The 13,040-nt window shown below is 37.0% G+C and overlaps 1 protein-coding gene and 1 long non-coding RNA gene across 2 annotated transcripts; both read left to right on the top strand.

The window, feature by feature from the left end:
- The first annotated feature begins 1,572 nt into the window (after window positions 1–1,572).
- On the top strand, window positions 1,573–5,264 carry LOC131026446 (uncharacterized). Its single transcript, XR_009102304.1, has 2 exons — window positions 1,573–2,332; window positions 4,459–5,264. It is a non-coding gene; the product is annotated as an uncharacterized LOC131026446 (long non-coding RNA).
- A 2,024-nt stretch (window positions 5,265–7,288) lies between these two features.
- On the top strand, window positions 7,289–12,773 carry LOC131026445 (polyadenylate-binding protein-interacting protein 9-like). The gene is made up of 10 exons (XM_057956314.1): window positions 7,289–8,218; window positions 9,076–9,186; window positions 9,261–9,305; window positions 10,182–10,254; window positions 10,353–10,465; window positions 10,975–11,034; window positions 11,165–11,212; window positions 11,308–11,376; window positions 12,233–12,294; window positions 12,377–12,773. The coding sequence occupies exons 1-10, from the start codon at window positions 7,886–7,888 to the stop codon at window positions 12,441–12,443; spliced, it is 981 nt and encodes a 326-aa protein (XP_057812297.1). The 5' UTR covers window positions 7,289–7,885; the 3' UTR covers window positions 12,444–12,773.
- Window positions 12,774–13,040: the final 267 nt, after the last annotated feature.

Here is a 13,040-nt window from a genome sequence, read left to right as displayed (position 1 = left end):
TAAATTGGGAGCTCTCATCACTCGAGATACGGTGCTCATAAGGAAATTTAGCAAAATGAGCATAGAAGTGGTTAAACCACCAGGGACGATAGCAAGCGTTGTGGCAACGGTACCTAACTTGAGGAAGACGATCGTAGAAGCACAAAGAAAAGACGGGAAGATGGAAAAACTACGGGAAACAGTAAGGAAAGGAGGCGTCAAGAATTATCAAGAAACATCAGATAATGCTATCCTCTTTGAGGGAAGGATATGCATCCCCCACGATGATGAGCTTAAGGATAAAATCATGAGTGAGGCTCACGATACCCTTATACTGCCCACCCAGGGAGTACTAAGATGTATCAGGACCTAAAGAAACACTTTTAGTGGGAAGGCATGAATAGAGACATAGCGTCATTTGTGGAGAAATGCCTGGCATGCCAACAGGTGAAGGCCTTACACCAAAGGCCATATGGAAAACTACAATCGTTGGAAATTCCAGAATGGAAGTGGGAGCACATCGCAATGGATTTTGTGACCAGTTTGCCCAAAACAAAGAGAGGAAACACTGCCATTTGGGTAATAGTGGATCGACTCACAAAATGTGCTCATTTTATACCAATACCGATCACACACGGGTCAGACAAGCTAGCTCAGTTGTATGTTCGAGAGATTGTACGCTTACACGGTGTACCCGTGTCAATCACATCAAATCGAGACTCGAAGTTCACATCTAGATTTTGGATGAGCTTACAGAAGGAGTTAGGCACGAGGCTAAATTTCAGCACCGCCTTCCACCCGCAGACAGATGGGCAGTCTGAAAGGACAATTCAGACCCTTGAAGATATGTTGAGAACAGTGGTGTTAGACAGAGGTGGAAGTTGGGAAGCAGTGCTGCCGTTGATTGAATTTGCCTATAATAACAGTTACCAGGCAACTATCGATATGGCACCATATGAGGCATTATATGGAAGAAAATGTAGATCACCGCTTTATTGGGATGAAGTGGGTGAGAGAAAAGTTTTAGGACCAGACATGGTCAATGAGATGGTTGAGATAGTCCGCCAGATCAGAGGGCGAATAAAAGAGGCACAAGATAGACAGAAATCTTACGCTGATGCACGTCGAACTGAGTTATGTTTTGAAATAGGAGACAAGGTCTTCCTAAAGGTATCTCCTACCAAGGGGATAACTAGGTTGGTGTCAAGGGAAAACTTAGGCCCCGATTCGTAGGACCTTATGAGATTTTGGAGAGAATAGGCCCAGTAGCCTATAGGTTGGCGTTACCGCCAAGCTTTGGAAACGTTCACAATGTTTTCCACGTATCACAACTCAGAAAATACGTTTTCGATCCAAAGCACATAATCCACCAAGAAGAGATCATCATTTGCCCAGACTTGAGCTATGAAGAGAGACCAGAGGTCATTCTAGATCGAAAAGTACAACAACTCAGGAATAAGGCAATCACATCAGTGAAAGTCTTATGGAGACACCACGGACAAGAGGAAGCCATGTGGGAGCTTGAAGACAAAATGAAGGAGAAATACCCCGAACTGTTTTAGAAGAAATATGCAAATTTCGGGACGAAATTTTTGTTAAGAGGGGTAGTATGTAGTGACCCGCTCTTTTATATATTTTAAATCCAGTAATGAGTGTTTATTTTTGTTCATCAGTGAATGAAAACGGTTTTTATCCTAATATGAATTCAGCTTATGATCCTGAATTTATATTGTTAAAGCAGTTAATGATATTATTTCAGAGTTATAACTGACTTAGCAAAGTCACGTTATTTATTTAAGCGAGATGAAATTTGATTTTATTTTTACTCAGATCGTGAATTATTTCCGACTCAGGAAGTTAATTAAATCTGCGGATTTAATTTAGATATCAGAACAACGAACGAATTAAATCTACGGATTTAATTTAGATTCATTTTATAATTTATCGGTTTTAGTGAGAAATCACATGTCGAAATACGAGATTTATTTAAATAAACAGTATCAAGCATATACGAGCACACGATCCATCTTACAGTTACAGAATCACCGAGACAGAGAAAATACATCAATAATTCTCCTCTACATTTTTTTTTCCTTTCTTTTTCTTCTCTTTTTCTTTCCATTAATTTTGTTCCCCACTCCATCAACTCCACTACCCTATGCTCCCCACCATCTCCACTACCTTTGCTCCCCATCAACTCCAACACTTCACCCATTCCTTCCATTTCGCACCAGCAATCACAAAGAGAAGGAAGACTTGGCTTAACTACTTTGCCAAGATTTCAAGCTGCTCCAGTCCAGTAGTACCCCAACACTCGAAGCTAGAGTTTATTGGGTGAAAAACCGTGCATGAGGTAAGGCAGCGAATCTGCCATAAGCACACTGCTCCGGCAGTGTTTTGCAAGGCGATTCCAGCCATCCAAACGGTTCCCAAAAATTCCCAAATTAATTGTGTATCATCTTTCATACATTTTCTATATTTTGGTAAAATTTCAGAATATTTAGAGCTCGCATGATTTATTTATGAATTTGTAAACATCACTGCCCATCTGGAATACATTTTTGGTAAACAATCTTTGGGAGATCATAAGTAAAGTTTCACTCGGAGAAAACCTTTGAAACTTGCATATGTCACTCTAGACTCCCGTATCTTTCTTTTGAGATCGGCCTCACCATTTTTGAGTAAGGGAAACAACCGGTATAAATTCTTGAAATCTAGTTCTTATTCCATGTACCATCCAGTAGATTTTACAAACCTACGACTTTGAGGTGGAAAAGGCCGACTTAAATATTTGATTCTCAAGCCTATCTTTCTACTGAATATTCACTGACATGTTGGGAACTTACTTGTTCAGTTTTAGAATTTTTGGTGAAGCTTAAAGTGGTTTTTCCGATTTATGTTCTGAATCTGCCAAACTTGAACTCTTTTTGTGCACTGAACTTTAGATAGTCATATCTTCTAAACCATGAAGGTTCTTAGAGTAAATCCAACTGGAGAGTGTTATGATCTCTCCCTAGTTTCCAGATTGACCTTTGGGGTTCCCAGTGGAGTTTTGTAAAGGGAGATATGAATTTTTAAAGAAAGCCCACTGACTTGGTTGTAATCTGGAAATATGAAATTTACAGATTTTTGCTTGTTAAATACCCATCTTTGAGAGGGCATATCTTGCTCGTTTGAATTGTTTTTCATTCGATTCAAATTGGAGAATGATCCTTGAAATGTCTAGTTTCCAGAATGTCTTTTGGAGCCTCATTTGGAGATCCGAGGTAGATTTGGTGTCTGTTGTAAAACAACCCCTTAAGAGCTCAAGTTGTTGAATTATTTTCTATGTATCAAAGTTTATTTTAAAGGATGTTTCGTGAAAGATTTAGTATATGTGCGTAACAAGTTTGGGACTATTTATTTTAAATGAGGTCCGTTCTTTATTTAAATTAGGATGGACTTTTAATGAATATTTTTGGGATTAAACTATTATTCTTGATTTATATAAATTATTTTTAAGGACTTATAAATATGAATTTCGTAGGCCTACTGACCTACTGTGATCGACGGTTTGTCGATGTCTAACAGCTTTGAAAATTTTATAGCAAGTCCCTACATGAGTCTTGAGTACCCTGGTAAAATTTCAAGCCATTCCAACTTCGTATGATACTTCTTTAAAATGTAAAACCTAAACTGCACATTACTACTGAGAATTTCAGAGAACAGAGAAAAGAGTCATTTATTTCAGTAGCTTCCTGGGTGATCTAGCTTTCCAAATTTTTATGGTATTAACCTTATTGTGTTATTTAGATATCCACCAAAGTTGAGCCCAGTTTGACAACGTTTACTATTTTTCAAAAATACAAGTTTTCGATTGTTCAAAACTGCCGAACATGGTAGATCGTGGTAAAAACGTCATATCTCTCAAACCACTTGGAGTTTTCGACTCTATTTTTTTTATATGAAACTAGACTCGAAGATCTTTCTTTCGGTATGAGTCTCGAGTCCAGGAGATGTCGGAGTCAGAACAGATTAAATTTTGAAGTTGAGTCAGTGTAAAAGCAGAGCATGTTTTGATGATGTTTGATTGTGATTCTTATGTGCCTTATGTTGAGCCTTTTTATTTTATTTTATTTTTTTTTAATTTTATAACATTACTTGTTCTTATTTATTAAGCCCGATTAATTATGAGATTATAAAGCGAATAAGTTGAAGTATTTATTTTCTATTGACTACGAGGAGCGGGGTTTATTTAATTGACGGATTAGAACACCCCGAAGAGAACGGATTAATTTTTGTTAATTATCCGGCTTCATGAGACGAGACTTAGCTTTTGTTTAAATCCGATAGCCTGGATTAACAATAGAAATTCCCTGATTATTATCTCAGAATAATAGTTCATGCATACGAGATTCATGCATAGTTTAATTACGCATTCTCATTTAATTGAGAATTTTCCCTCGATTTAAAGTCTTACGTTATTTTCTCGGATTAAAGGTCGAGCGCAAGAATAAGAGCTCGTCAAGGAGTCACTAATCTGTAGCAAAGCTTTGCTATCAGGTGGGCATTACTTTCATATATATCAAATGAGTTTAAATGTTACGTTCAAGCAAGTTATTTCATGACTAAATTAATTGAAGTTATTTCAAATATTGTCTTGCCATAAAATATTTAAATTTCAGTATGATATCTATCTGATGTGACTTTTATTATGCAATCGAATTCGGGTCCTGAGCAGTTGATAGCTATCCTGCCAGGGCTAGTGTACACCAGTGGCCGTGAGTCATCTAGCGGGTTGGCCGGTCAAGTGACCGTGAGAGGTGGCCACCTCTCCGGCACATAGTTCCAGATATGATAGATTACAAGAGAACTTAGTCTGCAGACGAACTTTAAGAATCACAAATGAATTTAGTAAGCTTGGGCCTTTTTAGCGAAAAACTCCCTTGCTGTACTGTTTATGATGGCATGACAATTTACAACTTTACGAAGCATGTTATATTTCATAGTAGGCATATGTGCCCACTGAGTACTTTTGTACTCAGCCCTGCATATATTTCTAAATGTGCAGGTTGAGCAGCTGCCGATGGTGATGAAGTGACGAGTGGGACTCTTTTGTCTTATTATGTATTAATGAACTCTAGGGTTACATGTCTTCATACATGTAATCAGAACCTTATTCCGCTGCGTACTCAGAAGTTTTATGTTATTTTGGATAAGTCGGAGTTATCCGAACTTACTAGTTATTTGAGTCTATACGACTAAAACTCCGTTATATTATAAATATCCCTGTTGTTAACAATGATACTGCGATCCTTTCTTGTTTGATTATTCCCCTTTCTACCCCGCTTCTAATCTCCCTCCATTAGTCACGGTTTCCCCGGCTTAATTATCCTTAATTAGGACCGGTCGTGACAAAAATAAAGGGTTAATAGCCAGAAAATACACGAACTTTCACCGAATTTGCAAATTGCACATGACCTTAAAAAATAGCCACAGAATACATGACCTTTTAATTTACTTGCAAATTGCACATGCGCTGACCAACACATTAATCCCTGCTGACGTGGCTCCCGGAATTTTCCTACGTGGATGATCGGAGACGATGGGAATACGGCGTCATTTTTACTTACGTTTTAACACTCAAAACGACGTCGTTTTGAGTTATTATAATTAAAAAAAATCCCAAATCTGCAATCCACCACCACCGCCTGAATCCAGCCCCACGGCGATGACACGATGCAGCGCATCGCTTCCTACTTCTTCGAAGCCCTAGCCGATCGGATCCTTCGATCCTGGCCCCGCGTATACAAGGCCTTCAATTCGACTAGGGTTCCGACTGTTGCAGAGGAGATCGCGGCGAAGAGGATTTTCTTCGAGCTCCTACCGTTTCTAAAAAGTGACTTCTGTAATCAACAATCAAGCGATAGTGGAGGCCATGGAAGGGGAGAAGATGGTTCATGTAATCGATTTGAATGCAATCGAGCTGGCGCAGTGGCGTGTTTGGGAAGCTGAGAATTTGTGCGTGTTTGGGAAAATGGGGAGGCGGCAGCTAGGGCTCGATTTTGTGAAAGGGAGTGTGTGTGTGTGTGGGTCGCGAGAGAAAAGATGAGTGAGAGGGGAGACAGAGGAGGATGAGAAGTGTCAGTGGTGAGGGGGTCGACGACGGTCGCCACCGCCAGAGAAGAAAGGGGAGCCAGCGGATAGTGCTTTGTGTTGTGTGGTCGGTGGAGATTCTTCGCAAATCTGCAAACTATGATTCTCTTTGGGAAAACGATGGTGGTGGATATTTTTTTGAATGTGGTGGTGGTGGAGGTGACGGAAACCGGTGGTGGTGGACAGGGAAAACGGTGGTGGCCGGACTCAGACCGCATCGACGAAGGCGGTGGTTCATCGTTCTTTCATTTTTTTAATTTCTTTTTCAATAAAAATGACACGTATAATGCCAGATCAATAAAAATGCCACGCATATAGTCCACGTCATTGCCGGTCAACTTTAATTATAGCCGGAGTTGTTGCGGTGTGCAATTTACAACAAAATTAAAAGATGATGTATTCTGAGGCTATTTTTGAAGCTCATGTGCAATTTGCAAATTTCGTGAAAGTTCGTGTATTTTCCGGCTATTAACCCTAAAATAAATAAGTTATGATAAATTTAAATTTTAAAGTATTTTATTTTCTCTCTTTTCATTCATTTCTTTTTTTTAAAAATCTATCCCTTCTAATTTCAACATACGAATTTTGTTATATTTGCTATCTTTTTCCATATTAATTTTATTCTTTTTCCAATATTTCTATTTAAATTAGCACTACCTTCGTCTACGATATTGTCTCCACTTTGTGAACGGTACAAGTTTTTAAAAAGTGGTGAATAGTAGTGAGTATTATTGTTAATGGAGTTTGCGTCCGATTATTGATGTGAATGCTATAATTGGAAATGAAAATAATATTGTGGACATACTAACAATAAAAGTGGAAACGATATCGTAGACGGAAGGAGTATAATTTTTTTATTATCGGTTAATCTAACTAATAAATAATGACACTTTGATATTCTTACATAATTTAGAATTTTAAAAATAAATAAATATATTGTGCCCCCGTGCATCGCACGGGCGTGCGTACTAGTTAATTTTGAAAATGAAGATTAATGAATATGTAATTAATAGATAAAGTGAATTGATAGAAATTATTTAAGTATTATTTTGAAAGTAGGCATAGAAAGAGAAAGGTTGGTGAATCCATTATTTAATGAACGTAAATTTTATAATCATTTGTCAAAAAAATATATTTATAATAGAACATCCTATTATAAAAATTTAGACATTTGTAATGAGAACGAAGAGCATCCTGTAGCAAGCTGCAAACTTGCAAAAACTATTGCCTTGCGTTGCACCGCTCTCTCTCTCTCTCTACAGAGGGTCTGTTAGCATGCACCGCTTCTCTCTCTAACGAACAAGAATAACACAAAAAAAAGGTGTAGAAAAGCCAAAGCAAAAGGGCCACCTGTTGGTTCATTCCATAAACCACCAGTGCCACTTGTGATCAAGAATTTTGTTAGAGAGAAAACCCTTCAAAAATATTGGACCTGTCTCTCTCTCTCATCAAATTCCTACCATTTGGGTTTGTTGCTGAGATCGTTCCATTGAATCGTATGCAGGCACTTACGTTGAGAGAATCTCTCTAGATTTTACACAAAGATTAGCCAAATCCGAAAAGATAGAAAAGGGGCCCTTTCTTGATTGTCACTATATTTATTAGAGATATATAGATTGGGTTTTATGCTTGAAGAAAGAGAGACGTGAAAAAGCAGTGCCATTTAATACCTTTGAGTCTCAATTCTTTTCTGCTTTGCGCTTTCTTCAATCTTTTCCTTTCTTCTTGTTAATTTTTAAGCCTTAATCGTTTTTTGGAGTGGTTTGAGCCAATGGCTGCTGGGGCAGAGGTGTTTGGTGAAGCAGCAGTTTTGAAAATGGAGTCACCTGCTGCTGCAGTCGAGCCTTCGTCACCTAAAATTAACGTAGAAAATTTTGGTAATTCTAAGTCTGAGAACTCTGATGATGTTAACGATTCTGGTTTGAATTCGGATGTGGATTCGAAATCGGAATTGCGAATGAAGGAAATTGTTGATATGTTGAAGAAACTGGAGCTGAATCCCTTGGCCAAGGAGTTCTTTCCTTCCTCGTATCACCAGAACCACAATGTTGCTTACATTTCGCCTGTGAATTTCGGAAATGGTGGTTTCTCAAATCACACACGGGTATATATTTGATTCTCCTATTGATTTTGATGGCTTCTTAATTTGTAATATCTGGAGTTTGTTGTGCACTGTGATATTAATTTTAGTCATGTTCATATTGATTTTTAGTGGAAACTTTCTAGTAGCTGGAATTCAGTTATATTGTTTCCTATTTATATCTGACAAAAAAGGAAAAATCCCATTTTGGGGTTGTGTAATGAGAGTGATTGAACTTGTGATGGGATTCTTTGCCATTAGCGATTGATTTGGTGGCCGTGTCTCGTTCTTGTAGAAGTTTTAGGTTCTGATATCTTATTTGCATTTGGAGTTATGATGATCTCGTATGTTGATGATTACTTTGACATGACTTGGTGGATGGGATTTTTTTTCCTCCCCTTTTTAGATAAAAAAAAAACTACTTTTGTTTTATCTGGAGTCGACATTTTTTCAGTAATTTTGTCATCTGTCGAGAAACACACTTTGTGGTTGTTGAAGTGAATCTGGCAATTGGTGTGGACTCTGGAGATGTAGTTAATTTGAACCATCTTTCCAGTGTTGTTACAACTACCAAGGTTCACTTATATGTCAGTAGTCACAGCCAGTTGTTTGCTGGCCCATTGACGATGGACGTTTTAGTGCTTATGGATTCACCGTTAATTTTGAACCTGCTTCCCATTGGATATGTTTCTCAGTAATGATTTATGTAGAATTAGAAATCATATAATTACCTGATCTTTAGATGTCTTATGTAATACTCCGGTCCATAAATCAGTTGTTACCAAATTTCTAATTGGTACATGCCTTTGTTCAAGAGTCTGAATACCACTGTATTAGGCTCATGTTTCCTAGTGGTGTTTCATTCTACTTTGTGGTTTCAGAGAAGAAATAACTACGACCAGGGTAAGAAGAGAATGAGCGGCAGAGCTTTTAAAGCTCAAAGAGAAGAAAGTATTAGACGAACTGTGTATGTCTCAGAAGTTGATCACAATGTAAGTGAAGATCTACCAACTTTATCATATTAAATCATGTCAAAATTCATGTTCTATTGTTTTCGTACTTTCAGATCTCCGAGGAGCAGCTGGCTGCATTATTCAGCAACTTTGGACAGGTATGTTTCTCTACCTGTATTTTCTTTAATGCACCTGATCAGCCTTTTTAGGATTACCTTTTGTAGAAGTATTGATTTGGTCGTCTGTGATGGTGCTTCCTATTGGAACTTTGAATACCATAGATGAGCAGCTGACATGACTTATCAAAGCCTTATTACTTGGCTCACTGATGCATACAGTGAACCTAATGTAATGAGGCCATTTTTAACTCAATTTTTTTATTAGAGCACAACGTCTGATGTTTGTGGTGACTTTGATCTACCTATGAAATGCAGCAGAACATAGGAGTCAGGTGTGATAAAGGAATTAAATCTTAGTATGTCTGTTGTGTGTTGATTTTGTATCTTGTGGATTCTTTAGGTATCCGTATACCTAATATTTCTTCTGCTTAAGTGCTTATCCTTTCCTTTTCCTGTATTAAGCCACTGCTCGTTAACCATATTCAACTCCAGTCTTATGCTTTCAATCACAATAGTCATTAAGAATCTTTGTGTTACTATGTTTTGATCTTCTGCTCACTATTTCTCAAACATTTTTTTTTTATTTTTTTTTCTATGGATTTAAGCATTAGATATCACCTCATTTACGGTTTGGAACTTTTACTTTGAAACTTGGCTAAGTCCCTGCTTCAATCCATATTTATAATAGAAAAAATAACAAAATGACCACCTTAAAAATGACTCGATAGTAAAACGTGCCTTGTTTGTGAGAAAATATTCCATCAAAGCTGATGTCATTATATAGATCTTCATCTGCCATGATGAGCAACAGCCGCAGCACCTCCTTCTCTTAGGAGGATATATCTATATCTTATTTCAGGTGAATAGCCAAAATCGACATGGCATATTCTAATATCTCCTCTATCTACTTTATAGGTGGCCGATTGTCGAGTTTGTGGTGATCCACACTCCAATCTTCGCTTTGCTTTTGTAGAATTTTCCGATGAGTGTAAGCTTTATTCTTTTCTTATGGCTCTTCCATGGAGTGACTTCACATGCGTGTTTGATCTTGTAGATATTTATCACTCATGAGATTAATTCCAACAGATTCTGCTAGAGCTGCTCTGGTTCTCAATGGTACAGTGTTGGGCTTCTCTACTGTAAAGGTTTTGCCTTCTAAAACAGCCATTCTTCCTGTGAACCCAACATTTCTTCCCCAGGTAAGAAAAAATTGTGGCATTTCTGATGGTGTTAACTCTTGACTAAGAGTGTGTTTGGCTGAGCTTATACGCTCCTTAGAACAATTTATAAGTTGTTTAGGAGCGTATAAGCACATGAGAAGTGTTGGGCAAAACAAGTTTCTAAGCAGCTTACAAATTGTAAAAATATGCTCCAAGAGATAATAAGCTCCTCAAAAAATAAATTTCTCAACCCCAACTTATTTTTTCAAAATCTTATAAGCAACATTGTTTTTATTAAGAATAATTTTACTATTATTTGTTATTATAATCATATACCATTGCAATTTCATATCTCTTCAATTTTCTCTCGTCTGACAATTCTTTCTCTAGCTTATAAGCTCTTCAAACATCTTCTACGCTGTTGGAGCTTATAAGCTCTCTAAAATAAGCTTAGCCAAACACCCTCTAACTAGTGACTCACTACCATCTTTCTCGAGTTACGTAGTGAATTAACATTGATAACTAAACCCTCACACACAATTTAACAGTCAGAGGATGAACGCGAGATGTGTGCTCGGACAGTCTACTGCACTAACATTGATAAGAAGGTATAGGTTCCTTATTTTTTGTTCTCTAATATCCTTGAAGTTATGTGGGGTTATGATGATGTTACGGTGATGGATGTCAAAAAGTGAAATCATGTTTAACTAATTCATGTGATATGTGTTTCCTGAGAAGGTTTCTCAAGTTGATGTCAAGAATTTCTTTGAAGCAAGATGTGGTGAGGTATGCATAGAAGTTCCAGAAGGAGCTGTGTTTTTGTTTTTGCATATTTTTTTATTTGATGTGGTTTATTTATCAGATAAGTCACTTAATTGTAGGTCTCTCGCATAAGGCTCTTAGGCGACCAGTTGCACTTGACGCAAATTGCTTTTGTTGAATTTGAAATGGTATATTGCTTTTACTGCCTTGCTATTGTATTGTTCTTGTCATCTTGCTTCTATCAATATCAGTGTTTCACATATCCGTTCTTCTTCCCTCAGAAAAACATTTCGTTAACGTCAATTACCATACTAATTTTCCATTTCTTTTGGGTTTTGCTCTCTATATCTTCACAGTAGACATGATTCAAATCGTCTTTTGGTATATTTCATATCTTATTGATGAGACATGTTTGGTATATATGGCCTTGTCTTTTGGGAATTCTTTTCATAAATATATAATAATAATAATAATAATAATAATAATAATAATAATAATAATAATAAATCAGGTAAAATATATGACTTAATTATTATTTTAATAGAGTACTGAATTTTTTTTGCCTTCGGTTCATTGTTTGAAAGAAGATCAATCAGATTCATTTAACAAACTAGAAAGTTGCAGAAAAATGAAAGTAAACATGAAGTCTGCTTACCACCTAGGGTAAAGATAAATACATTCGAGAATATAATTGTATTAAATAGTGAAATTGCTGTTGTCATGAACAGCTCATTGCATATTCTACTTTTCTCTATTCTTTCTTTCAAGAAATTAACTGATGATGCTGATTACCACTTGTTGTAACGATTATTAGGGTTGACAATCGTAACTCTGGTAGAGATTTGCTTATTCTACATCTCTTCTTCCTTTTTATTTCTTTTTCCTTTTTCTATGCTCATTTTATGGTTAGAAAGATTGAAGAACTATCATAGTACTATGTACTAAGTAGGATGTAAGAAGCCAAATGAATACAAGTTTGATTCCTGCATTCACTCTTGGAGAAACGAGTTTTGAAAATAGAAAGTTGATTATGATTTTTCACAGGCTGAGAGCGCTTTACTGGCCCTTGATTGTTGTGGTGAGATTCTGGGTTCCCAACGGATCAGGTATACGGCATCTTAGTTCTAACTAGTTTTTGGGAAGTGATCAGCAACTCTTTCCTTTAGCATGTTTGGCAACATTTTGCAGGATTAGTCCTTCGAAAACACCTGTGAGGCCACGGGCTTCTCGCCTAGGAATGGAATACTCACACTAACACAAGTTTCTCATGTGAGATGGAAGTCTGAGGGGACGTCAAAACTGAAGTGATGCTAAATCACTTGCCTTTGTTTATGGGAAACAATAGTTTTTCTTGCCTGCTGGCTGCTGCTGGATATAGTCCTTTACAACACCGCGATGCCAAATTTACTTTCTTTTACATTTTAATTATTATGTAGTGCTACTATAACAGCAATCGAACTTTTCTAGGCTAATTTGCAGAAGAAGAGTGCAAGCTTGAGGTAAATTGTGCTAAAGTTTTTTGAGATGGATCTCAACAGTCAATGTGCATAAATAAAGAATTTGTCCGAAGGGGACCTGTGATTGATTTCGTGAGAGCACTAAAATTATTTCACGTGGGTTTATAATTTCACAAAAACTCCTGTTCTCCACACAAGCACTGAGCGAATGGTAGGCTCGCATCCTCCATGCTCGAACGTGTCCTGGTCCATCGACCCGGTATGTATATAAAAGAGTAAATTGCATGTAAATACACAAAATTTGTCGAAAATTCATATTTGACGCGAAGTTAGGATTTTACATTTTAATACATCAATTTAATTAGTTGTCCAATTTTAACACAATCTTCATTTTC

Source organism: Salvia miltiorrhiza, chromosome 5, assembly GCF_028751815.1.
Source record: "Salvia miltiorrhiza cultivar Shanhuang (shh) chromosome 5, IMPLAD_Smil_shh, whole genome shotgun sequence".
Lineage (NCBI taxonomy): Eukaryota > Viridiplantae > Streptophyta > Magnoliopsida > Lamiales > Lamiaceae > Salvia > Salvia miltiorrhiza.
This window is presented reverse-complemented; position numbering and strand designations above follow the sequence as displayed.

What these genes read in the sequence shown, in the direction of transcription:
- LOC131026445 (XM_057956314.1), top strand. Translation starts at nt 7,886, where the DNA reads ATGGCTGCTGGGGCAGAGGTGTTTGGTGAAGCAGCAGTTTTGAAAATG. An exon ending in GTTTCTCAAATCACACACGG is followed by an intron (nt 8,219 to 9,075) that starts GTATATATTTGA and finishes TTGTGGTTTCAG; the next exon opens with AGAAGAAATAACTACGACCA. An exon ending in TATTCAGCAACTTTGGACAG is followed by an intron (nt 9,306 to 10,181) that starts GTATGTTTCTCT and finishes TCTACTTTATAG; the next exon opens with GTGGCCGATTGTCGAGTTTG.